Here is a 27068-nt window from a genome sequence, read left to right as displayed (position 1 = left end):
TAATAGCCGAACATAAAGTAAGAGAAAGAAATCAAAGAGCTTGCATTTCTGGGTGAGGGGAGAGGAAAAATGAAGGAAGAAACCCACTAGTTGGTAGCAATTCTTAGAAGGTTTTTATAATTTTATTATCTGGCTGTGCTGGGTCTCCATTGCTGGGCACGGGCCTTCTCCAGTTGCAGCAAGCAGAGGCTACGCTTCGCTCCAGAGCACAGGCTCTGGAGCAATGGCTCAGTTGCCCTGTGACATGTGGAATCTTCCCAGAGCAGAGACTGAAACTGTGTCCTCTGCACTGGAGGGCAGGTTCTTAACCACTGAGCCACGAGGGAAGTCCAGCAATTCTTTAATATCTCGCCTTCCTCCCCAGCTAAACTAAAGCCAAGAAAATGCTCTGCTGATAGCAGCAATCTGTTATATAGGATGCCCCTGCTACGACCCAGGAAGGGCAAATACTGGAAATGCAGTGTGAGGCAGCAGTGATGGGCTCATCTGGTAGTGACCCAAAGGGTCAGATACACAAACCATCACCTCCGCACAGTGCTGAGGCTGCCTAACACAAGAAAAGACTTGTGATTCCAGTGTAGGGATCACCTTTTACGTGAAAATCCATAAGTAACATCTTACGCTATTTTCCATCAATACATAATACTATCATAAAGTTAGAAACTTCTACCATTTTAAGCAATAGGGCAGCCAACCCAGCCATGGGGGACAGAGGGTGGGCGGCTGCTCGCCTTCCTCCCATGCCTGGCCATCAGGGCCAGCCTTGCTCACCAGCCTTAGGGGCAGCCAGGCCCCCTGGTGCTGGTAGCCCAAGCCGTCCTCCTTCGCTGTCAACTGCGTCCCGCCCCACCGGCCCCTGCAGGCACTGCCTGAAGAACAGACACAAGGGTGAGCTCAGGCCCTAGGAGGCGCCGTCTCAGGAAAGTCACGCCGGGGTTGCCTGTTCTCCAGCGAGGGTGTGACTCAGGGCCGTGATGGGGAGAGAACCATCAGAAATACAGTAACATTTTACAAACAATAAATTTATTTCCAAATCCTGAATTATAACCAAATTATAATTCCCTCTAGGTCTTACTGTGCTGTTTTACACAAGAACTTTTTAAAAAAACATAGTCACAGCCATGTCATTGATACACCAAGTGTCCTGGGACAATGTATTTGTATTCGGTGGGTCCGGCCACCTCTTGCGGTCCTGGTAGCCGCTCTGCGGCCCCACGCACACACCAACGAACTCCAGCCTCCTCCGTGGCAGAGCCTGACCTCAGCAGGGGCCCCCAGGGCCATGATGTACACAGATGAAAGCTGTGTGCAGGTATTTTGTCAAAGCGGCCTAGGTTGAGAGGGTTTGTTGATAGGCCAGGGCTCGGGACTCAACACCTGGCTCCCCTCCCCTGCAGGGACAGCCTTGGTTCAGAGCCCAAAGCGGGCTGGTGTGCGGCGGGGGGTCATGGGTTCCCCCTGCTCCTTCCGACCAGGAGTGTAGATCTTTGTAGACCTGGAGACACAGAAGAGGAATTAGGAATCACATTGCGGCTCACTTTGACCAGGACACACAGCAGAATGAGGAGTCTGGAACCCGGCTGTTTCTAACTATGTGTGAGCAGACCCTGGGGCTGCAGGGTCTTCTCCCCTAACATACTTCCACTCCCCTTGCCTTCCCTATCAGTGATTGGGAGCAGAATGAGATGGGCCTTTTTTCTTATATCCACTGAGGCACGCTATGAGATGGCTTTACTAACAAATCCTTTCATACCCCCAGGTGAGCTATGGGCTTCCCTGGTGGCTCAGCAGTAAAGAATCTGCCTGCAATTCAGGAGACTCAGGTTTGATCCCTGGGTGGGGAAGATCCCCTGGAGAAGGAAATGGCAAGCCAGTCCAGTATTTGTGCCTGGAGAATCCCATGGACAGAGGGGCCTGGCGGGCTACAGTCCAAGGGGTCGCAAAGAGTCAGACACGACTGAGCGATTCAACAACAACAGGTGAGCGTTGGAGGAGGTCTCCCTTCTGCCTCAGCAGGCTGCCACTCTAGCTGAGGTGGGGCTTTGTCGCCACATCCTGGAGGTTATCTCTAGACCCTTGGAATTTCCCTTGGCCTTGGGCACCACAGTGGGGATCCCCAAATTTGTAACAAGTTGGTGAGAAATGAGGGTGACCCTGGGTAACCCCACCTTGCAGGTGGTGACTGAGGCTCTGAGGGCGGTCTTGCCAGGACTGTGCCCTTCACCCGTGGGGTCTGACCCAACTCCAGACACCAGGGCAGACACAGAGGCCCACGAATCTCCCCGCCTCACCTCTCCACCATGATGCCCAAGCCCTTGCTCACTGGTGAGGCTGTGAGACCCACTCTGTGCTCCAGCCCACCTCAGGCCCCACCACAACTTAACAATGCCAGGAGTTGCAGCCGGATCACCACCCCTTGAAAGTGTATCCAGAATCCCTCCATGCGACCACAGTCAACCTGTCACCAAGTCACCCTGCATGTTTAACTGCTCTTAAATCACGGCCTCACTCGGGGCCTGGCGGGTCCAGCCGGCGGGCTCCCTCCCAGCCCAGGTCCTGAGGCCGCGCTCACCTGACGCTGCCCAGCGGGCTGCGCTTCTCCTGCTCCTGCCGCCGGGCCCGCAGCTGCTCCTCAGCCAGTGCCATCTCCTCCTCCATGGCGGACGCTTCCTCTTTGGCCCGTCGGCGGTTCTCCTAGAGAAGGGAGAGGTACTGGGGTCACTAGGGACCAGCAGTGAGGAGGCCTGGCCTGTACCCACCCCTCTGCTGCCAGCCAGGCGCGGTGTAGACTGCACCAGCTCCCAGAGACAGGGCCACACACCACCAGGGCCGAGGCCTGCTCTTCTCACTGAGCCAAGACACAGCTTGGAGGACTGAGTCCTAACCCTATCATGCCTCAGCCCTCTTTCAGCCTGGTAAGTGCTTACACGCTCCTAGCAAGTTCACAGCCATGCCAGGACATACGGGAAATAGGGAGGACGCAACATCTGAGTGGAGAGGATGGACATGGAAAGCAAAGGTCTACGATCTTATGCAACCCTAAATAATGGATCCAGGTGGCGGCCACCAGTGGACACTGAGACTGTCAGGAGGGATCAAGCGGAACCACTGGGCACCCTTAGTGTCATCAAGAGGGGGGGCCAGAGACCATATGTGCCTCCTGACAGAGCCTAAAAGGAGGTTCATAGCAACACATGCATTATGCGTTCCTACTCCAAAGAGCTGAACCTGAATCTAACCAAGACTTTAATGACTAGTTTACAGAAAACACATGGGACAGAGGCACAAGTTAAACATTCTGAGGAACCAATTAGCCTAAAACTGTGTGGAACATTCTACAAGATGACCAACCTGTTTTCCCAGTATATCAATGCCATAAAAATGAGAGGAGGCAGAGCTTGTTCTCGATAAAAGACTTAATATATATTATGACAAATTCCAATGTCTGGATCCTAATTCAAGCAAAGCAATTATAAAAAATTATCTTTGAAACAAAAAGGGAAATAATACTAAGAACTGGAGACTTTGGTGACATTAAGGATTACTTTTGTTGAGTGTTATTGGTGTGGAGGTTATTTTTAATTTTTTGAAAGTCTTTTTAGAGACACGCTTATTCAAGTATTTGAGTGAAAAACCACAATGTCTGAAATATGCTTTAAAATATTCCAGGAAAAAGATCACTGTGTATGGAGCAGGGTGGGAATAAGAGAAACGAAGCTGAGAAGAATGTTGACAATTACAGAGGCTAGGTGAGGAACCTGTGACTCCTTATACTGTTTTGGTCCACTTTCACAGATACTTGGACTTTTCAACAACAAGGGGGTGTTTTTTTTTGGTTGTTTTGTTTTTCAAGGCTCAGCAGACCAAACAAATGGAGTGGGTGGGAGAAGTGAGACAGACCAGCCTGCCTGGATCACAGCTCTTATGTCTGACAGAGAAGTTAGGGGAAGCCAGATGATGACGTGTCTTTAATACCAAGCTGAGGGGGAAAAACGGATCCCAGAGGCAAACAGACCCACCACAGGAAAGCGCCGGACCCTTACCTGCCGAGACTTCCCAGCCTGTTTCACGCTGTAGAACATGGGGCCCAGCTCTGCCAGCCACTCTCCATCCACAGCAGTCACACACTGCATGTACTCCTGCAACAGAAGGGCCACCAGGCGAGGGTCACGGACAGACCACTGCTTTGAGCTGTCCCTCCCAGAGCAGTTCCATAACTAGGATCCTCACAGGCAGGGCCCTACCCCCAGCCTTGCCAGGCTGAGAAAGGCAAGGAAAATCCATGGACACTGGCATTCTAATCCTTTCTCCCATCCAAAATCCTTCATGTTTGTGAGAAAGCCCTCCAGTGTCCAACAGAACAGGCCCAGCCCCTCAGAAAACCCTTCTAACACCACCCAAAGGGGCTGCGTGTCCCAGGCAGCAAGCAGGAAACAATCCAGCTGGCATAACAGAGGCCACCGGAACCTGGAGGTCAATTAACTTCCCCAAACCTCCCACTGGAAAACAACCTCAATTCCCCTCAAAGCAGCACCTGTGGCCCCAAGTTCCCTAAGCTCAAAGCTCATCCCAGAAGGCAGCAAACGGTTACAAAGGCCTGGCCCAGCCAAGCGGGCTGACGTCATACCAGCTACTTTGGAAAATACTCACCTTGGTGGTCATGACCAACTCATGATACACAATGTAGTCTGGGGTGTAGCCCATTCCAAAGAGGGAGCTGGTAGGGTGCAGGTGGCAGGGCATGCCTGTCCGGATGTTCACATACTCCCCGATTCCCTAGGGAGGAGACCCAACAGGTGGCTGCCTCAGCAAAACACTGCACGTCTGGGCAGCTCCCCCACCCCTCCAATACTGCCTTGACACCAGCTTCCCAGGGAAGCCCAGATCTGCAGGACTGTACAGTGAGAAAGGAGAACTCTGCGCTTGGACAAAGTGTCAGGCCAGGAAGGGCCACAGCTCCATCGGGCTCACCTTGAGCTTGGCTGCCTGGTGGAAATAGGCAGCACAGATGCACTTCCTGACGATGTCCCAGTCAGTGCCACATGAGGCCAGGCTCATCCGCTGCTGCACCATGATGTCCTTGAGCTGAGCCCGCACCTCCCGGACCTGGAGCGGGACGCAGGTGGTCAGGGATGGAGCACCCCATCCTTCCCCCGCAACCCACCCCGCCTCCCAACATCCTGCTTATCCAGGCCACAGACTCACCTTCCGCATGGCCTTGGCGTGGATGAAATGATCGTTACACCAGATGGTCGAGTAATTGTTGTTCTTCCACTGCAGGTAAACGTTCAGGTAGCTCAGGTGGTCACTCTCAGGGACTGCGAACTTTTCCCGGATTTGATCGCTCTCCTCCTCTCGGCCCTGGGAAGGGAAAGGGGAGTCCAGGCCGCTGAAAGAGCTGTCTCAGGCTGTCACCTACCTGCCCCCCAACTTAAAACACATCGATGTGGTGCCAGACAATATAGCAAAAACAGTCATTTATAGCAAAATATTTATTCTAAGATGCAAAGGCTCAGGCACAACCATCCTAGAAAAAAAGGATGCAAAAAAAGGAATGCAAAACACTCCCTGAGAACTATGGATCTAGCCAACCTCTTCCCCCACCCCAACCTGCTTAACGTAACACAGTAAAATCACTCTTCAGAGACTGCGGTTCCACCCCCTCCATTCCATCTTCACAACAGGGGACCCTCTCCCCTCTCTCAACCTCCCTCCAACCCATACACTCCCAAGACCCCTGGGAGGACAGGAGCCGGGCAGCGCCTCCCACCTTGGGCCTGTAGAAGATGGCTGGGACCGAGAGCATGGAGACGATGAGGAGGATCTCCGAGCTGCAGCCCATGTCACAGGACACGATGAGCATCTTGGACAGGGCTGGGTCCAGCGGGAACTCCACCATCAGCCTCCCGGTCGAGGTCAGACCACCTGAGAGAGAGGAGTGGACCCAGACAGTCAGCAGGCACGCTGCTGTAAGACGGAGAACCCAGGCCCCAGAGCCCAGGGAGCCCTGCCCAGCACCTGTGTTGTCCAGGGCCCCAAGGATCCAGAGCTGGTACATGGAGTTGAGCATGTTGTCCTCCGGGGGTGGGTCCATGAAGTGGAACTGCAGCAGGTCCTGCACCCCCAGGGACTTGAGCAGCAGCACCACGTTGGCCAGGTTGGTCCGCTGGATCTCCGGCACCGTGGTGGTCAAGAGCTCGTTCTTGTAGGCACTCTGGGTGTAGAGTCTGCCAGAGAGAAGACCCATCAGCCACCATGGACGCAGGAACATGGCAAAATCAGCACTCAAACCACCACCTCCACTTGCCACCACAGTGCTGCCACACCTGCCACCACAGGCTGCCCAGCTGCCTAGGTGAGCCCACCAGCACCGTGGGCTTGTGCAGCCGGAGCAGCCAGTGCTGATGAGAGCCACAGGTAGGGAGAAGATCTCCTTTCTTCCAACTCCCCTTTCCTCTTACGATCACAAATCTCCACCTATTTAAAACTCAGTCATGCCAATTCACTCTTCTGCTGGAGTCTCTTATATAATTGTTTCATTTTTGGAACCATTGAGCCTGGGACTAGAATTATGGCTGGGTTATAATTTCTTTATATTTTTCTGCATTTTCTTGAATTTCTATTATTTTTAAGTCAGAACAAAAAAAGAGAGAATAATTACAGAAGTTAAAAAAAAGAACCAGTGATATAATTTGTTCACATTTATCCTCTAAGGAGAGGCGCACTGTAACCCTGGTCATCCACTGCAAGGACCTTCAACATAGGTCCTCCTCAAACACAAGGCCACTCGGACCTCAAGACTGCCTAGGAAGGTGACTTCTTCCACTCAGCGGCATGTGACAAGAGAATCAACAAGTGACAGCCCCACCAGTGATCTCCAGGCTCAGGGCCACCCCTCTGCAGGAACCAAGGCCAATCCTGCCCACCCCTGCCTGGGCTCCCACCGTGGAAAGCAGGCAAGCACAGCGCTCCTACCTGAAACACTGACCTGGGCCCGTCCTGCCGGCTCGTCCCGACCGCTGGTTGGCATTGGCCTGGCTGATGGGGTAGATCTGCAGAGCATCCATGCCAATCCGGGGGTTGAAGACCTAGGAGAGGGCAGAAAAGACCTGATTAAGGACACAGCGAGAGGATAAATGGGAGGCAGCCTTGAGACAAAAGAAAACCCTTGGCTGCTACACGCTACAGAGTGAAATGTCTCAGTGATGCAGGCAGCCATCTTCTGGAGTCAGGAACCTCAAGAAATTTCCCCTCATCACCAGCTCCACAACCTTTATCAAGTTAAACTGTCCACCCGGAATTATCACAAGGATTGGATGAACCAGGAACATGGCAAAAGCAGCACTCAAACCACCACCTCCACTTCCACAAGCAGCCACTGTTCAAGGTCTGAGGACCCAGGTCCTGCCTTCCCACCTCCTAGGCCGGGTGAGCCTGTGTGAAGGCCCAGGGCCCTGGTGCCTGTGTCTCCTCTTACCTTTAACTTACAATAACCGGAATCGATAACAAACATGATGCCGTCGACGGTGAGGGAGGTCTCAGCGATGTTAGTGGCGACAATACACTTCCGGACGCCATCCGGAGCCTGGGGTCAGACAGGACGTGCAGGGAGGGAAGGCTATAGGCTGGCAGGTAGGAGAGACCCCACAAGGAGAGGAGCACACCCCACCCGTGCCAGGAAAGTAACACCTTCTCCCACTTGCCCTCCTGGGGGTAGTCTGGGAGGTTCCCAAGTTGGAGACCCAAACCAGACACTCTTGCAGTCTCACCTTCTGGAAGATCTTGGCCTGGAGGTCAGAGGGCAGCTGGGAGTAGATGGGCAGCACGGCCAAGGCGGGCGCGTTCTCCAGTTCTTCCAGATGCTCCACGATCTGATCTGAGGTCACCTGAGGGCAGAGAGGAGTTGTCAGATGCCAGGGCCCCCGATTCTCACCAAGGACCCACCCGCTTACCAAGGTCGCGACCGAGGCACGCACCTCAATGTCCTCTTGGCCAGGCATGAAGATGAGGATGTCCCCGGGGGCCCCCGACAGATGGACCTGGAGGGACTGCTTCACCGCGGCCTCCACATAGTCTTCCTGCGGGGTCTGCAAGCCAGCCAGGGGCACCGGCAGAGGACATGTGGGCCAGGTCCCCGCTCTGGGAACCAGTGGCCCAGTCCCTGGTCTGGGGCCAGAGCTGGGCAGACTCTTTGGGTCGTGCACATGCAGATGGGCCTTATGGCCCTCCCTGGGTCCCAAGCCTCCACCCCAAAGAAACAATCAAACCAAATGTCCCCAGAGTACAGTCTTTCGCTTCCAAGCCCAAAAGCCGTGGGCTCCCATGGTGCCCACAAAACCTTTCCCCACTTAGTACCCCATCCCACGCCCCCTACCCGGCTCTTCATCTGAGGTCAGGATCAGCTGAGGAAAAAAGGGCCTTGGTACCTTGCTGAAGAGAATGTCCACAGGGAAGGTACGTCCAGGGATGTGGAAGATGGGGACATTCCCAAAAAAGGAGGCAAATTTCTCTGCGTCCATGGTGGCTGATGTGACAATGAGCTTCAGGTCTGAGCGCCGAGCCACCACCTAAGAGAAGAAGTCATTCAGCGGCTTCCCCACGGGTTCAGAACCCTTGGCTTCTGCCCTCCAGTCTCACCAGCATCACTACCAAGTGAAACAGAAGCCCAAGCTGACGGGGGCTCGTTAGATTTATAACAGTCCTAAAGGCTGAATCACGGACCCACAGCCAGGAGAACCACAAGTCACTCGGCTGAGCTAGAATGGAGTGAACCACCGCTGGGCAGCCAGAGGCCTCGGCACAACTCTGGCCTGTCAGAGGCCCCCCAAACTTCCCCGGGCTAGACCCCAGATGTCTCGTCACTGACTCCCAGCCCCACAGGCACAGAGGCCCGGACTGCATCCCTCACCTCCCGGAGCAGCCCGAAGAGCACGTCGGTGTTGAGGGAGCGCTCATGGGCCTCGTCCATGATGATGGCGCTGTAGTGATCCAGGTCCGCTTCCCGCAGGGACTCTCTCAGCAGGATGCCATCAGTCATGTACTTGATCAAGGTGCTTTCTGAAGTGCAGTCTTCGAAGCGGATGGCATAACCCACCTGGAGGCCAGAGAGATGCTCAGGGCTCTGGGCACCCGCACACTGCTGCACACCCCGAGCTGGGTGTAGGCCTCAGCAGATCAGGCCAAGTGACAGAGGCCGCAGGTATGAGGAACACAGCCCAGCCCTGGGCCCACTCACCTCCTCACCGAGGTTGCGCCCCATCTCCTCACTGACTCGCTTGGCCACCGACATGGCAGCCACGCGGCGGGGCTGGGTGCACCCGACCACCCCGTAGTCCGTGTAGCCGTCCGCGTGCAAGTACTGGGTCAGCTGCGTGGTCTTCCCGCTCCCTGTCTCCCCAACCACGACCACGATGCTGTTGTCTCTGCAGGGGGAGGAGAGGCTGGCGAGTCAGCACGAGCGGGAGGCCACCTCTGGCCCCACCTGCAGCGATCCAGGAGGACTTCCCGGGGAAAACAGTCTCATACTGAAATCCCCTGAAAAGTCTAAGACACAGTAAGGCTGAAACACGTGCCATGCTGTTTCATGAGGCCATGTTGCTTATTTCAAGCAGAGTAGCCTGGGGCACTCAGGAGAGGGGGAAAACAAACCCCTTCCCTTCTCCACCAAATGTCATACCCCAAAGAAAAAGAGCCACAGAGCACGCACAGGACAGCTGACCCACTACTGGGGTCCCATCCCCGGGCTGGGGAGTCACCTGATGATCGTGAGGAGTTCCTGCTGCACAGCGAAGATGGGCAGGTACTGCCTCTGCTCCAGAATTGACTTCTTCTTGGCAAACTCGCTGCTGGCCTCGCTCTTCTTCTTCATGTGGTCGGCAAACTTCTGCTCTGTCCTGAGAACACACCGCACGCAGCCTAAGTGCCCTGCCTGGTCTCCTGCATCTTCCCTGCTGACTGGGCTACTGCCCTGCTTCCTGTGCCCCGAAGTGAGAACTGCTCCTAACACGCAGCGGATCTTTGCGATGCGAGGGCTGCCAGCTGCTGCTCATCTCCTCTGGCCTAAGGGACCACACTGCTGTCTAAGCATCTATCATCCAAAACCTGCTCAACACCCTTGGGACAGACACCCGCGGAGGGCTCAGAAGAGTTGCAGATCAGCAAGTGTGCAAATCCTCTGCCCTGGCAGTGCACAGACCATACTTCATATAGAACAACCTTGGGCAATCTCAGCACCACACTTAAAGGGCTGGAAGGAGGAGTCGTGGTAACAGTCATGACCAAGGTCAGACTCCCTCTCACCTCTCAGCAGGACAGCAGAGTCTGTAAGGCTTTAGCTTCAAAGAACTGTGAGAACAGCCCTACTTGATGTTTACAGACATCTTCCACTAAAAGCACTGAAGTGTCCTACACATGTACACCCCCAGGCCACACAGCAAAGTCCCACCGTACCTATGTAAATCTACAGTCTCCACCCTCCCCTTCCCCAGGAGACTTTTGCTCCATCAGATCAAAGCTGTGCCCTGTGAGTTTCCTGTTTCTAATGCCCCAGTCACTCCTGGTCAGCTAAAACTCCATACCGACAGGATTACAGTAACTAGAGACTAACAAGGCTGATCAACAGCACCAGCTTCTCGTTTCCCACAGTGGTACAGAGAATTATTAACTGAGACAACAGTTTGGAAGGACTTCAGAGTGTTCAAAGGATGAGCTTCAGAAGGGACATCTGAGTTCAACCACCTACATGATGAGGGAAGCGCAACAAGCAGTCATCCAACATTGGCTTAAACACCTCTATGAACGGGGAAGCTCTAGCTGAGAGGACAACCCTTTCTATTTTCAAACCTCTGTTAAAAAGTTTCTTCCTTCAGTTCAGTTCAGTTGCTCAGTCGTGTCCGACTCTTTGCGACCCCATGAACTGCAGCACGCCAGGCCTCCCTGTCCATAACCAACTCCCAGAGTCCACCCAAACCCATGTCCATTGTGTCGGTGATGCCATTCAACCATCTCATCCTCTGTCATCCCCTTCTCCTCCTGCCCTCAATCTTTCCCAGCATCAGGGTCTTTTCAAACTCAATACCTGAACTAAAATCTAAGAGGGCAAAGCACATGTTCCCACACCAAACATCTAAAAGGCTCTCTAGCAGAGCGGCTAAGAGCACAGGCTCCTAAGCTAGACTGTCTGTGTGGGATCCTCACTCAACCATTTACCAGCTGGGTAACCTCAAACAAGTTACTTAACCTCCCTGGGCTGCATCGTCCTCACATGAAAAACGGGAAAGATTACACCTGTCCCACGGGACTGCCATGAGAATCCAACGACCAAGTATCTGAGAGGTGTGTGGTGCTGCTCGGCACAGAGGACGCGCCTACGGTGGCAGCGGAGGCAGTTGGGATATGATCTCGAGAAAGGTGAAGACAGACCAGGAGGAAGGAACCACAGACTCCCAGGTGACGCCATACTCGTATTAGTGAGTGACAAGTCATGTCGGTCCCCTTAAAGCCCGTCTTCAGGGTGCCGGCTGCCGCACGACTCCTACCTGTAGTCCACTTTCCCATCCTCGGTCAGAGATTTATCCGGCTCTTCTTCTTTTTTGACGCCCATTATATCTCCCAGTTTGGTTCCAGCCAATTCCCAATGTTTGTGTTGAGCCTGAAAAAGACATGGAAAGTCAGTCTGCTCCATCCCGTGATGGAAAATCAATCCCATCTGACAACGGGCTTCCTCCAGCAGCAGTAAGTTCCCACAGCCAGCGGCGGCACCGAGCCAGGCCTGCCTCCCACCTTCCCTCCGCAGTTCCCGAGCCGGCAGCCCTGCACCGTCCTAACTCAGCCCTGCAGGAGGAACACAGTGCCCGCCCCCAGGGGCTGACGCTCGCCCTGTGAGTTTCCTCTAACTGCCAAAGGAGCCCTACCTGCGAGACACATGATCCTTAAAAAGAAGACCACAGAAAACAGAGGCCCTCGGGCCCCGGATGAGGAGAAACCAACCTTTCTGCGCTCCTTCTGCTCCCTGTGTTTCCGCACTGTTTGACTGCCTTTCCGAGCAATAATGGCTAAGTCTGAAGTGGCGTCCTTGACTGGAATCACAGGCTCCGGCTGCAGGAGGTTGAGGAAAAAGCAAAATTCCACGCTGATCGTTCAAACTCCACACGAAGGTCCGCTTCGTAATGGCACTGGTCAACGAAGGGCCGCCACCCCTCCACCTCCTCCCGCCTCCCCGGCCCCTGCCCGTCTTCCCCCACTTCGGGGCTCCCCTCTCTGACTGCAGAGGACCCCACCTGCTTGGTGAAGACGATGCGCCCGTCCAGAAAGGGAGGCACCAGGTTGTGCACCATGAGGTGCACCTTGGCTGCACTGTCCTCCTCGAAGTCCTCGTCCACCTCCAGCCGGTGCACCACCCCACTGGTGAGCATGCGGTTGGTCTCCCAGCGCTCATTGTCCTGAGAGGACACAACGGGAGGAGCCCACGTTCAGACTGCAGCCACGTGAGGTTGTCCTCAAAGGGCCCAGGCGAGGCCACGGAGCAGATCCCGAGAGAAGGGCCGTGGGGATGTCATCAGTCTCTGGACCCTGCAGCTCCCTGAGATGGCAGAGGCCCTGATCCCGAATCACTTGAAGCATATTTTCCCAGAAGCCACCTTTTATGTCTAAACCAGAACCTCTACATGGACGCACAGAGTAGCTGTCCCCCAGCCCCACTCAGAGACACAGAGGACACAGAGGACACAGAGCCAAGCCCACCCTCTCAGCTCCCATCAGCAGCTCCCTCCAGGAAGCACTGCCAAAGAGCAAAGTTGGGATTTGGGTTTTTTTTTCCTTTTTTTCCAACCTACTGAAGAGTTCCCTGCCCTCCCTTCCGCTTCCAGGGGTATCGCTCCTTCTGGAACTTCAGCCATGGGGAGAAGAGCTGTGCTGTCAGCTGGGCTGCGACCTGCTGCTACTCCAGCAGAGTCCGCTCCCCCTCGCGCGGGCAGCCTCACCTCGTTGATCTGTCTCCGCTGAGCCGAAATGCGCTTCTGCTTCTGTTTGTGCAGGTGCTGCTCCCGCCTCCTCACATAGTCCTCGGAGGAGTAGGCCAGGGGGTTGTGGAACTCATCATACCCCTCGTCCATCATGTACCAATCCCGGTCGGCTTGCTGTAGCGCAAGAGACAGAGCCATGAGAACAGGGAATAGAGTGAGTGTATGTGCAAGACAGGGACAGAAGGGGAGGAGATGCTTGGCAAGAAGTCACTGGTGCAGTCGACAACTCAGGAGAGGCCACCCTGCTGCGGGGCCAGCTGCCTACAGGAGAAAGCAGCAAGGTGTGCAGCCCAGGCCACCATGACGGCACTTCTGAGGTTTACCACACAGTGGCGCCAGCACGCAGAAGAAGTTAGGTCTGATCTGCACTTGGTGAGGAGTTTCACCAGGGAGCCTATGCCTGGAAAAGGACTCCAGGGCTTCAGGACTGAACGTAGCTCCGCCTTCCCGAGACTGTCCGGATTCACCAGAGTGTCACCGTGGCCCCTGTACTCTGACACCCCTGTCACCAGCTTACTGAAAGACGGCCACCACCCCTCATTCAGTCGCTCGGAGATGTATTTCTTACCCTCTGGTCATCCTCCCACTGCTGCCGTTCCTCTTCTGTGTCAAATGAAATTCCTTCTTCGCCATCCTCACGTCTCCCTGCAGGAGAACACGTGGCGGGTCGGTGTGCAAGGCCCCAGCTTGTCCCCAGTGGCCCCACGCAGACCAGCCACCCCAGGAGGAGTGTCCCATCATCCCACTTTTACCCCGTCTTACCTCGGCCCCTGGACAGACGTGGGGTGGACCCCAGGTGTCTTCTGTCATCGGCCCACTCGTTGTATTTGTAGGATGGGGTTGGCAGAGGGGTGTCATCTGAGTACTTGCTCCTCACAGACCTGGGAAACAGTAAAGCCAGCCTCACTAACAATCACTAAGCTGAGACGTGTTCTCAGCCACCATCCGCCCGCCCAGCCCCAGTCACGCGCACAGAACATCACCTGTCCCTGTCTCGACTGGACGGCCGATGACTCCGCTCGGAATCCCGATAGGAAGGCGTGGGGGAGGGCGATTCCCACTGTGAGCGCCTCGAGGAGCCGTAGCCACTGTCCTCTTCCTCCCAGGTAGACCGTGAAGGGGTGGCAGCATCTGGGCCACAAAAGACATGAAGTTCAGCATTTACTTTAACTCAGACATGGCGCTAGAGCCATTAGGGGAAAACCAGTTCACCAAATTCTTTCTTCTACTCATAAACTTTACACTTGTTTGCAATGGATATGATGAGTTTGACAGCTTTTAAAGATATCTGAATTTGAAGAGTTCCATTTTTCATCTGTGTTTATAAGAACAGTTTAAGGAATATCCAATTTGTCTCTGCAAACACATCTCTATTGAATAACGTATTTCTTTATAATCAACCCTTCTTCTGCCCCTACCCCATTCTCACTCCCCCTACTCCCCACCCCCAGCTCCCTATTCTTTCCTACCATTTGGAAAACTGGCCACTCAGCAAATGGGCAAATCGCATTAAGGGAGCATATCAGTTCCCAAAGAAGTCCATGGCCTTCCCAACTGAATCAACCAAGTATTTCAAGTCATTCATGGTGGAATCAGGAATTCCGACCCAGTTCCACTGAGGATGGGAGTCACTTACCCTGCCCCTCATATACGTGGCTCTCACAAACCACCATAAGCAAGCTCGGACTACCTTTAGGCCGGTGTCGGGGGCTCTCGGGTTCGTTTCTTCTGCTGCTGCGATCTGACCCTCCATCTCGCTCCGATCTGCCACTGTGCCTGCTTCTGTCTCGCTCATCTGTCAGGAGTCACCAGCAGAGCTTAGAAAACAGATGCCTGTCCTAATTTCCACCCATCTTCACCCAAGAGAAAGGACAGGCCTCCCCACTCACTCACAGGAGCAACCTCACTGCTCTAATGCGATCCAGGGGCTCCTGAATCTCACATATCCCCATTCTTTCAAAGGGCAAAGATTAGTTACTGGCTACAAAGTTTCAAACTCACAGTAACAGTTATTTTCCTGCAAGAATTCAAAAAAGAATAGTTACAAGTCTATCCTGAATAACTATTTAGTAGTTGCAAGTTTACAAGCTACAGACCTCAAATGTTACCAAGGAAGGCCAGCGCTGGACCTCATGTCTAGCTGTGCTCCACAGCACTGTCCTTTCCCTCTCACCAACACTACTGTCAACTGGTTTCTCAAACACATTACCCACTATCACCTTTAGCACCAGCTTTCAAGATAAAGCACAAAGAACCACACACTCAAGCAGAGTAGCTATGCTGCAAGTAACAGTTCTTTTCTTAGACTGCCCGCTTGTGCCTGCTTGTCCCAATACCAACAGGGTCAAATACCCAATACCACCAGGCTGACATGAAAATGGATCTCCCTGATTAACAGGCATTATAAAAACTCCCACGCCAGCAAAAAGGCCAGTGTGTTACTCTGGGAGCCTAGCAGGCCCTAGCAACTCTGCTGAGCAGTTTACCTCTGTCTCTCTTGCGGTCACAGTCTCGATCCCGGGACCTCTCCTTCTTCCGATCCTTTTCGTCTTTGGACGAGGCATAGACGCCATGCTCCCGCCGCTCCCGCTCTCTCTGCCGACTGCGTTCCCAAAACTCTTCGCTCACACCACCAGGATGGGATGGAGTCTCCACCCGAGCTGATCGATAATGCCTGCAACAGAGGGCAGCTGGTGAAGGACTCAGCCAGAGAAGAAAAACCTGCCCCAAACCTGTGGCCATGCCAAACAAGCAACCTGGCCTCTTCCAATTTATCTCCCTGGTATGGCAGGCTTGCATATGGCAACTGCCGTAAGAACTTCTAACCCCTCATCACCTACTCTTCAGTTGCTTTTGACAATTTCCCCAAATCTGAAAAAAAATACCAATTCCTACCTAGCCTCAATGTTATAGAATCCTAGAAAAAATTAAGCCCTAAATATCCAATAAGAAAACTGAGAGATAAACATGAGACTTTATTTTCTGGCCTCTATTTTCATTCCCTCTCAGGCAATCCACCCAAAGGCTTTTACCTGTCTTTTCGGCCACTTCGGCCAGCCTGGTCACTGTCTTCTGCCTCAGCGTCCCTCTGGTCATCCTTGCTCTCTTCCCAGTCCTTGTATGAAGAGATTCTGGACTTCTTCTTGTCCTCCCCATCATCCTTCTCCTCTCTCTCCTTCCTCTTCAGGGAAGCCAACAAGTCCAGTCCCAGCAATGAAGGGCGGGGTGCAGGGGCCTTGAAGACATGCTGCTCACTAGCTGCACTTTTGGTCTTAAAAATAAGGCCGCCGACCTGAGAGTCCACGTCAGTGCCTTCCAACCGATGGAGCGAGGCATCCTCGCTGCTGTCCTCCATGACAGGCTCCAGGATCCCCTGCAAGGAAAACAAACCACTTGCTATCAGACGTAAGAAGGGAAAGGCTTGGCTCTACTACATCCCAAAATAACTGTGAATATATGAATATCAGGGTTGGGGGGGCTGACCTCCCCCTCGAGACCTGAATTCCTTTAGTTACCTCTTCGCAAGACTCTTCCATCAACTCACTGACAGTCTTAATCTTAAAAGATCTTTCTATTTCCACCCAACACATATCAGAAATAGATAAACACATACACATACACACCCCAAGATCCAAGAGGGTATCATTCAGACAAGAACAGACCTCACTAAGGAGCACTTACTAGAGCAGGATGGCATCTATAAAAGGCATGTAGGGAAAACACTAGATCTGAAGTCAGAAATCTCAATTAGAACCCTCTCAACATTTTCTACCTGTCTGATCATGAGCAAACAGATATTAATCTTAATCTTTGGTTAGGCATAATTTCTATACCTGAAAAATGGAAGTACCTTTTGCTCTCTTAAATCCATGAAGTTACTGTGAGTATCAAACAAGAACAGTATATGCGAAAGCACTCACTCTGTAACCACAGTTACATAAACGTCATTGTTACATTATTTCAGAATTTGCTGTGCTCTCAGGTACTGATTGGGTTCCTCACCATTTTTTACACAAGTTCTTCCTACTCTCTACTCCTTTAAACTACAGATACAGTAGAGTTGTTGACATATAAGGCTACCATCCATATGATCCATTCTTAAATGAGTTTTCTGGGCCAGTTTTATTTTGTAGAGAAGAATTACCTCACAGCAGTCGAAATCTGTTTAACAACAATTCAAGTTCACCAAAAAAAATTGGATGAGAATCACCAGGCTAGGAAATGGTGTTTCTGAAAAGTATTTAGGTGACTGTAAGATTTCCTGGCACTCAGCTCATAACAAATTCCTCTTTGCCTCCCACTACACACCATCTGCTTATAAACATATCCCATTTTGTGCTTGAATAATTTCCCTCATTCCAACAAGTCATTAAAGCAAAGAACTATCAAGAGAACCACCAGAACCCAAAATGCTTTACGCAGCTCTAATTAACATGCACATTTCTATAGCAAAATATAGCCAAACAGACTGAACACACAATATAGCCAAACAGACTGGACACAGAAACAAGAGCTGCATTTTGGAAAATGCCAACACATAGAAGAGAAATGGGAAAGCTATCTTTTAGTGACATCTGTACTCATGGGAGGAAATCTACGCGGGAAGGTAAGATATACATGCTCCACTCAGTAGTCTGAACTAGAAAATATACCCCTAGAACGTCCTTTTATGCAGGAGAGCTTTGTCTTGTTGACTGCATTGCCCAGTGCCTAGCAAAATAAACATTTGAGGAATAAATAATTTTAAACTGATTAAAGGAAACAGGGAGCCAGAAATCTCTAGAGACAGCAAAGAGAAGTGCCAAGCAGCACAGGAAAAAGAATCTGACAAACAGGACAACTAGTGGCTGAGAAAAACAAGAAGTTTAAGTGTTGTCTTCTGAAAAAGGATTAGTGGCAAAGAAGCCACAAGAGGTACAAGAAAAATAATGAAGAAAGAAACTGCATACATTCATTCAACAATTACCGAGCGCCTTCAGTGAGCCAATCGCTTGTTCTGGGCATGAGAGATAAGAGACCAAAACAAAAATCCCGATCTTTTTGGAGTTGAGATTTTATTAAAAGATATCGCCTGGAAGAGATACGACTGTGACACACAAAAAGAAAACGAAAAGAGCCCTTCTGGGCTCGGTGTCCGTCAGGGAGTGGGCTAACGAGAAGGTCTAAGGACGTGGGCGGGGTGACTCTCGGCAGCATCCCTGGACCTCTGGGAGGCCGCGTTAGTGTGCACGATCTTACATGATCAAGGAGAAAGGCCGGGGCCGGCAGAACCCGCGCAGCATTCCTACAGTGAGTAAGGCAAGTTAGATGACAGGGACAAGACTTTACAAGCCCGGGCCAGAACTTGAGCGAAAGGCCGAGATTCGCCTCTTGGAGCTGCCACGATTGGCGAAGAAAAGGTCGGAAAGGAAAAAGGGACACTCACCTCACCAAGCCTGACTCTCGGGACCTGCTGTCCGGGATTCTGGGGCGCTGGCGCCGCCAACTCCTCGCTCAGATCGCTTTGAGAGCCTAAATCAAGTACATGAAAGCGGCCATTATTGTCCCATAATACTTTACGCGGCTCCTTCTATCCATCCAAAGATACCATCGAGAGCAGCCCGGAAAACGTTCCCGGTGCGACACAGAACGCGACCACGCATGCGTGACTCGGCTGTCTTTCTCTGGGGATCTGATCAGAGTCACTTCCGAGTTCCCTGGCGACCAATCATGCTTAGTGTAAGAGGCGAGGCCCCGCCTCTAGGTGGAGCGTGGGCGGGAGAAGTAAAGAGACCTGTCAGGTTTAATGAGGGCGGGGGTGACCCTAGGGCTTCCGGTCAGAGTAGGGTAGGTGGGCGGTGACTAGAATAACCTCTTCTGCTGATTGGCTTATTGAGAGCGGAACGCGCGTTCATCACTGCTCCTGGGCGTTTTCTTTTCCAGTTTCCGTCCGCTCTAGTGGTCGGCAGAGGGTTGCTAAGCAACGGCTCCAGGTTACTTTGAATTGGGGTCGCCGCCGCGGTTGGGGCAGGGGAAAAAATGCCGTCTGAGTAGGCTTTTTCGAGAAAGGGTCGGGGTTGTCCACAACCCTGAAGTGGAAGAGAAGGAGGTGACGTGTACAATTAATGTAAGTATCGTTTTCCCCAGCAGTTGTGGGCCAGAAGTAGCCCAACCACAGGCGTCATTAAAAATATATATGTCGGATATTTGGGGGAAATAAAGACGCGCGCCTACAGTGTAAGTAAAAGTCACTCTTCTGTTCACACGCAGAGATCATCTCTGACGGAGTTGAAAGTCGCTCAGTCGTGTCCGACTCTTTGTGACCTCAAGGACCATAGAGTCCGTGGGATTCTGCAGGCCAGAATACTGGAGTGGTTAGCCTTCCCTTCTCCAAGGGATCTTCCCAACCCAGGGATGAAACCCAGGTCTCCTGCACTGCAGGCGGATTCTTTACGAGCTGAGCCACCAGGGAAGCCCAAGAATACTGGAATGGGTAACTTATCCCTTCTCCAGAGGATCTTCCCAACCCAGGAATCGAACTGGGGTCTCCTGCATTGCAGGCGGAGTCTTTACCAAGTGAACTATCAGGGAAGCCCTGGCATTTTCATTTTTATTTATTTTTCTATGTGAATATTTATTTATGCATTATAGTTCGGTTTTTGTACAAAAGTGGGAGCACACTTTATATACTACAGTTTTATTAAAAAAATTTTCTTTATCGTGAGGGTTTTTCAATTGTTCGTCTCTAACCCAGTATATAATGATACTGTGCTAGTACATCACTGGGCTATACTATCATTTATTCCCTCTGTCCACTACTAATGACTGTTTAGGTTGTTTCCAGTTTTTCACACTTATAAATGGTACACAAATCTTTGTGCACATGTCTATTTATTTACTAGGGATTCTCAGAAGTGGAATTGTTGGTCAAAGAGTATTTCAGATTTCTTTTCTAGAAAAGTTTCATTTCTCTACCTTCCATCAGGTATTGAATGCCTGCCAGTTCACTCACACTCTTGCTGTTTTTTTTTAATCTTTGCCAAATGAATGACTTTTAAAGATATATCTTTTAATTTGCTTTCCTTTGCTTACAGGTAAAGCTTAACTTTCCAAATATATCTGTCCATTTTTACCTCCTCTTTTGTCAGTTCTCTATTGGTATCCTTTGCTGTGGACATTTTGTTAGGCATGGTCTCTCCCCATGCCTAAAGAGAAATTTCCCTCTCCCCCTTCCAACATTTATCGAGTCCCACTCTCTCACATGCTTACCTCCACACTCCCTGTTGACCACTTCCTCCTCTCTTAACAATACAGAAGTTGCTGGTCATTTGATTTCTAGTGGTGGGACAAATCCATCTTCTCTGACTTTCCCTTTCAACAGTAATTTGTTCTGCCACTCCTATTTGACGAAAGTCCCTTTTGGCAGTCTTCTTTCCTATTTAAAGTATGACCTATTACTGGGACAATCTCCTATCCTATATGAATTTTATCTTAAAATGTGACTTGTCACTGAAAAAGAGAGAATGAAATCGTCCCTTTTCATAGCATTCAGTCAAATATCAAGTATCTCAGTGGAGTCTCTTTGTGGATCAGAAATAGAGCTCCTTGATCAAAGAGTATTCTTGATCATAAAAATAGGATTTATTGTAGTAAATAAGTTGGGCTTCCCTTGTGGCCCTGGTAAAGAATCTCCAGCAATGCGGAAGACCTGGGTTCGATTCCTGGGTTGGGATGATCCCCTGGACAAGGGAAAGGTTACCCACTCCAGTATTCTGGCCTGGAGAATTCCATGGACTAGTCCATGGGGTTGCAAAAAGTGTGACCCAGCTGAGCAACTTTCACTTTCACTTCCATTGTAGTGAAAGGAATACTGGACTAGAAATTTGATGGGGTGGATTCTGGTCCTTGTTTTTGTAGCTAAAAATGTAACTGTGAACCTGAACATGAGAATCCCCTTCTATCTCAGTGTTTTGCTATTTGTTGTGTGTGTGTGTGTGTGTGTGTGTGTGTGTGTGTGTGTGTGTGGTTTTTATGCCCTCTTAGTTGATCTGTTTGCATGTAATGAGGTACACTCAATAAGACATACACCAAGAATCTTTAAACTAGAACTCATGATAATATAAATGTCTGTCAATAAAAGACTGTACAAAAGGGATGGAGCATGCATGAAGTAGTATGGCACTGTAACAAGAAACGTGTGAGTTTTCTGCATAGAGCAATGGGAAGATATTCACAAATGAGATAAAGTGCAGAAGAGTGGATAAAGTATGTGTGCTGGACATCTGTCGTTTACCCCTCCAGATCCACTCTTCCTCTCTAGACTGCTCTGTGTCAAGGAGTGTTCGCCTCTGCGGCTCCCCTGCCCTCTTTGTTCCAGCTGGAGTCAGTCAGTGGGAGCGTTAGTGTTAGCATCAGAGGGCAGGGGAGAGTGGCTGCATCCCCTCACTGCAGGCTGACCCCTTTTACAGTGGCCCTGTCCACCCATCAGCGTCGGCCACACAGTTCTGGTAAGTACTCCCTCCTGTGGCTCCTCCGGGCCTGGGGGTGAGAACAGCTCCCCATGCTGGCCCTCCTAGCTGAGGGTTCTTCACTACACCCTGTTCTTTGCTATGTCCCGCCTCAATGAAAGTCTTCAAATGACCAAATTTGAAGATGGCATCTCTTTCCCGCTGGAACGACTGATAGAATACACTATCTTTTGAGTGACAAGGGGAAAAAACATCTTTGTATTTTCTTTGAATGCATAACAAACTTATCTGAGAAACTAATGAAAGTTGTTGCCTGGTAACTACCCTAGGGTGCTGGCAACCAAGTCCTCTGAGGGGAGAGAGAGGAAAATATTATTACAGTATACCTCTCTGTGTTGTTTCTTTATAACTGGTGGACTTATATGCCACCTGTTTGTGCATTCCTTTTACTTTTTTGTTACTATGTTGTATGAAACTTTTTTTCATCAAGGAGGGAAAAATATATATGTTACCTACTCCAAAAATGAACAGTGTTTCAAAATTAGGGCTCATGCACTTAATCTGTCTTTAAACATTGCAACTTTCAGGACCAACAGTGAGGATTGATAATCGGATTATTTCAACATGAGCTTCCTGTTACCCAAACTGAGTAGCAAAAAGGCAGTAGACCAAGCAATAAAAAGTACTGCAGAGAAGGTGCTGGTTCTCAGGTTTGGGAGAGACGAGGATCCGGTCTGTCTGCAACTAGATGACATAGTAAGTGAATTTTTTAAGATTTTTATTAAAAACCTATACGTTCTTACTCCAACATCTGCAGAGTGCATGAGCGGGAGCAGTCAGGGCCCAGGTGTACAGCTGTTCAACTGTTAGCACACTTCCACCAAGAGCAGACCATGTGCCTGCCTGACTTGAACCCCCTAGTCTGTGATTGTGTAGAATCCGCCCTAGATGTCCTTCCCTACTAGCAGCTGCCAAAGCTCAGTTTCACCAACAAGCAGTGGAAGACCAGAAACATTACAAACTAGAGTCTATGAACATTGTCTTATTCAGTGCTCCCTACAGTGGGATAATTAGTATTCCCAAGAGGGCAGATGCATGCCAGGGAGGTCAGGTGACTTCCCATGGGCCCAGAACCACTAAGTTGCAGAGCTCAGATCTGAACTTTGTTTTCTTTGCCTAAAAATATGCTTTTCTGGGGTGCCACCTCCAGTGTGTGCCTGACAGTAAACTATAATTTCACACCACATCTTTACAGTCTGATGAGTCGAGAGGGGAGTACAGGCCAGAGTAAGCTTATCCTGGTCTCTGACTTACCTAGGACTAAGGCCTCACCCACGTTTTCTGTTGCTGCTACCCACAGTGTGGATCCAGTGTAAGAAACCCCATGACTGATCAACAATGAGGATGTGATGCATTAACCTGGTGTAAAGGCGGCCAGAGCATTTTACCCTCAGCTGTGAGGGTGTGGAATATCACAGAGTGTAGACTCTGAAGCCAGGCCATCTGAGTTCAGAGCCCAGCCTTACTGCTTACAGCTGTGTGACTGGGGGCACATTACCTCCTCATGGCTCAGTTTTCTCATCTGTGAAATGGTGCCTGCAGCTGTGCATACCTCCTAGAAATGTTGTATGGATTAAAGGAGCCAACAAGTGTAAAGCAGTTAGAACACTTAGCACACAGCAGGTGCCATGTAAGGGTCTGATGTTTCGTCATAACTCTCATTTATGGGTGAGATTGGAAACAAGGAATTGCAGTATCTGTAGCACGTATTTCTGAGTTTACTTTTTTATTTAAGCAAATATGGATTTTATAAATCCATGAAAAGTTTAAAAACACATATTTTAATCAAAAATAGAAGAAAAAAGAAGAAATATATTCACCCAGTTTGCTCAGGGCGCTCTCATTACCCTACCAACAGTGATTCAGACTCTGAATAAGGTTACACTGTCTCTTAACGTGGAACTCCCAACAGGCTAGATTCTTGGTCCAGGAATTTTTTTCACATAGAAAATTCTTCTAGTAAAAAGGTTCTCAAAAGAAACATTAACAGCCCTCCAGTTGTAACTCACATCTCTCTCTTCCTCTGCAGCTTTCTAAGACCTCTTCCGACTTAAGTAAAATGGCTGCTATCTATCTAGTAGACGTGGACCAAACCCCAGTTTATACACACTATTTTGACATCAGTTATATTCCATCTACTGTGTTTTTCTTCAATGGGCAGCATATGAAAGTGGATTATGGGTAAGTTAGATTGACGTGAAGTTACTATAGTCTTCAAAGTTGCTTTTCTCCAGTTTCAGTAGCTCACCCACTTGGATGTGATGGGGGCTTTGTGTGTCTTATGTTGGTCCTGTTTCCCCAGTTGATGAAGTCTCTAATTTGTGTGTGTGTGTGTGTGTAACTTTGGTACAAAATGAGAGTGTTTCCAGTTTACTACTTAAATCTGAGAGACTAGTACAGTTTGTGAAGCACTCACCGTCCATCACTGCAGGAAATATAGAACAGCTTTTGTCAAAGTTTCCCAGGAGTTTTGTTTCAAACAAAATGGGCCATTGTTCTTAAACTCCTGATACTCGTTGGCTGCATCTGTGAAAGAAGTGATCCTTCAGCAAATTAAGACATGCATTTCCCTTACCAAGCGTTCTGTCTGCTTTCAGTTAGAGAATATTGAAGTCCTTCTTTCTCAGAGTTTGTCAAAAATAAGTAAGATGAGGGACTTCCATGATGGGCCAGTGGTTAGAACTTCACCTTTCAAAGCAGGGGGTTTGGGTGTGGTCCCTTGTCGGGGAGCTAAGACCCCATATGCCCGGAGGCCAGAAAGCCAAAACATAAAATAGAAGCAATATTGGAACAAATGCTATAATGACTTTAAATGGGCCACTTGGTAGGGCTTCGTGCTCTCCCAGCAGCCTGCAGCACTGGTTTTAGTTGTGTATCAAATGGGCCCTGTAACCACAAATAGAAAGTCAGTGTTAGGCTTTGTGTCTAAAGGCTCCCTGACCAGAAGAAAGTGAGAGAGCTGCTGTTTACTTTGTTTATCCTGAAGGCCTTACAAGTACTTTTGAAAAGTTCTGAGCGCAGTTGTTTCTCTCCTACACTATTTAGGTCTCCAGATCACACTAAGTTTGTGGGAAGTTTCAAAACCAAACAAGACTTCATAGATTTGATTGAAGTAATTTATCGAGGTGCAATGAGGGGGAAACTTATTGTGCAAAGTCCTATTGATCCCAAGAATATTCCCAAATACGACCTCCTCTATCAAGACATTTAGTGCTTTTGCTGCCATCAGAGTTGAAGAGAAAGGCCCATCTTGAAACAGTACCTTACTCCTGCTGTGCGGTTTTCCTGGGGTCCTTCAGAAACATGGTCAGCATCCTAGAGAATAAGAGGTTTGACCTCAACAGAAAGTACCGGCCGCCAAGCAGAAGACCACACTGGTGCTGGGACATTCGGGGATGCCCAAGTGTCTACGCCCTGCAGACCTCAGAGAGGTGAAGCAGCCGTGGTCAATTTCCCCAGTGTGGGTGTTTTAATTTCTCTGTATATTGTGCTTTTCTTTATTCTTTAAGATAATACAGAATCCTTCTAAATTTGGCTAGGACAGTTTGATTCAACTATATTTATTTGATACATTGAGTAAACTAGAAAATCAGTTCACATAAGAGCAAAAACACTTGTTTTCTACCCTATGTGTACATACCCACCCCTTCCTTCATCCTCAGCCTCACCTTCCCTCCGTGCATGTATTTATCTCATGCTCACCTACTATCCCAGGTTCTCCTGGAATAAATCATTCTCTACTGATAGTGGCCAAGTTTGTTTTATCTGCAAGACTTTCTGGCTCAGAATTTTAAAGATATCTTGGCTTGTTCATTTTACCAGCTTTTATGTTATTAAATTGCCCCAGAGGTGAGAACTTGAACTCCCTTTATTGTCCAGCACCAAATTTAAGCTAAACAAAAAATTAAGTACCCCTAGTCAGTAGGAGCCAATCTCTCCTGGAGCTCCGTCTCTTTCTGAGGAGAAAACTGTACTTCAGGGACTCAAGACTGGAAAGAGATCTCAGAACTGCTAAACAGAAGTATCATCTATATAGGACTTGCCTGTTTTAATAACTCTATGAAGAATTCTTGCTCTCCCAGGGCCCTCTGGCACAGCCTTCACCACTTGGGCAGGTTCCTCTTCTTCTCATGGAGCTAATAGCACTGACTTTCTAGAATAAGAATGTATGCAGAACCAGATGGCAGTGCCAGACAGCACACGGCCCGCTTGGCAGCTGTTGGCCTGCAGGCAGGGCAGCGCTGTCACTGCACAACTGTCCCCCTTTGCCGGCTGCTTCCTTTCCAAGTCTTCTGTGACAAACCTGGCAGAGAAGGAAGGTTGCTGGGCACCTGGGTGGCCTTCGTTGATAAAGGAGGGCGCCACTTCAGGAATGAGACAACAAAATCCTTTCACCGCCACCGCCATTGTCTCCTGGCCCCCACTTACTGCTTACGTTGGTAATCGTGATGCATGGAACCACAGCAGCCATCTTAGGACCATGAGGCAACCATGGTCCACCAGCCCTGGGATGAAAAATGAGCATGCTGAAAAGAATGATGAAAAGAGCCTGGGTCCCTGATGACGATATCAAGCTTCCGAGTGGACTCTAGACCTGCCTCCCTTCAGAGTTCTGTGAAAGAATAAAACGTCTTTACCATGTGTCACTTTAGTTGGATTTTCTGTCCCTCACAGCCTAAATTACACAGCATTTGAGGTGTGAGAAGTGCTCAGATAACAGCAAAAACTCAGCACTTTCATGCGTAAGATTCTCATGTCGTCTTTCCTCCTGAGAGCTTTTTGGTGATGTTTCTCTGAAGTCCAGGTTTGTGTTTTTGTTCCCATCATAGTTGCTCTCCCTTCCACAAGTGTTTATTAATTACATACTGTATGCCCTCATCCTATGCCAGATACTGCACAAAACAAATGACTCCTGGATGGAAAAAAAGCTTCTTAGAAGAGAGTTCCTGAGCCTTAAAGGAGAGTAGGAGGTATTCATAGAGCAGGGGGAGGGCATTAGGGGAACCGGGGGGAGGCAGGCCCGGGGCTGGAGACAGCCTGCGTGTTGAGAGGGCTCCACAGAGTTCAGTGTCACTGAAACCTGAGGGGGAGGCAGGTGGGCAGGAGGTGCTGCCAGGGAGGAAGGTAGAGGAAATAAGGAAAGTGAGAAAATACCAAAAGTTTTGTTTTCCTCCTTAGAGGCAGAAGCCACTTAATACAATCAGATTTTTCTTCAAAAAAAACTTGGATGGTTTATTCTTCAAAAACCTTAGTGCTGAAGGTATTATTAGAAGAAAGAGGTATAACTCTGCTGAGAGGCATGATTTTACGTGTTTGTATTATTTCTGAGTTTCTGGCCATCGTCTCTTGTGCAGGTTCTAGAATACAGGTCTCAGCTGTGCCTTGGCCTGTGAGCTCCAGCCTGTTTTCCATTATCGATGGGTCTGGAGAGCGCCTGTGATAACTTCACGGGGAAGGGCAGAGCACTAGTGAGAGGGTAGTGACGCCAGTGGACATCTCAGGCCACAAGCAGGGGAGGCCGCATCTCGGCGTGACAAGA

At 50.0% G+C, this 27068-nt stretch overlaps 2 protein-coding genes across 6 annotated transcripts; one reads left to right on the top strand and one right to left on the bottom strand.

The window, feature by feature from the left end:
* Window positions 1-1006: 1006 nt before the first annotated feature.
* On the bottom strand, window positions 1007-18681 carry DHX38 (DEAH-box helicase 38). The gene is made up of 27 exons (XM_040253208.1): window positions 18448-18681; window positions 16055-16395; window positions 15509-15696; window positions 14713-14817; window positions 14006-14153; window positions 13785-13903; window positions 13591-13667; window positions 12981-13136; window positions 12279-12440; window positions 11989-12096; window positions 11538-11650; window positions 9756-9893; window positions 9236-9422; window positions 8909-9094; window positions 8427-8567; window positions 7977-8087; window positions 7770-7886; window positions 7478-7585; window positions 6976-7088; window positions 6019-6227; window positions 5771-5925; window positions 5206-5361; window positions 4972-5106; window positions 4651-4776; window positions 4044-4139; window positions 2573-2694; window positions 1007-1495 (listed from the first exon to the last, which is right to left on the bottom strand). Exons 2-27 carry the CDS (start codon window positions 16375-16377, stop codon window positions 1411-1413), a joined length of 3684 nt encoding a protein of 1227 aa, XP_040109142.1. The 5' UTR covers window positions 16378-16395; window positions 18448-18681; the 3' UTR covers window positions 1007-1410.
* A 103-nt stretch (window positions 18682-18784) lies between these two features.
* TXNL4B (thioredoxin like 4B) lies at window positions 18785-26175 on the top strand. 5 transcript variants are annotated; one of them, XR_005723307.1, is made up of 6 exons: window positions 18804-19128; window positions 21379-21508; window positions 22057-22225; window positions 22830-23159; window positions 23559-23710; window positions 24575-26175. XR_005723307.1 is itself a non-coding variant. In XM_040253210.1 (5 exons), exons 3-5 carry the CDS (start codon window positions 22094-22096, stop codon window positions 24738-24740), a joined length of 450 nt encoding a protein of 149 aa, XP_040109144.1. In that variant the 5' UTR covers window positions 18834-19128; window positions 21379-21508; window positions 22057-22093; the 3' UTR covers window positions 24741-26175. The 5 variants fall into 5 exon arrangements, 3 of the variants coding, with proteins under 3 accessions (XP_040109144.1, XP_040109143.1, XP_040109145.1); XR_005723306.1 differs by lacking the exon at window positions 21379-21508 and having other exon boundaries at window positions 18785-19128; XM_040253210.1 differs by lacking the exon at window positions 22830-23159 and having other exon boundaries at window positions 18834-19128.
* Window positions 26176-27068: the final 893 nt, after the last annotated feature.

The sequence above is a fragment of the Oryx dammah genome, unplaced genomic scaffold (genome assembly GCF_014754425.2).
Source record: "Oryx dammah isolate SB20612 unplaced genomic scaffold, SCBI_Odam_1.1 HiC_scaffold_13, whole genome shotgun sequence".
Lineage (NCBI taxonomy): Eukaryota > Metazoa > Chordata > Mammalia > Artiodactyla > Bovidae > Oryx > Oryx dammah.
This window is presented reverse-complemented; position numbering and strand designations above follow the sequence as displayed.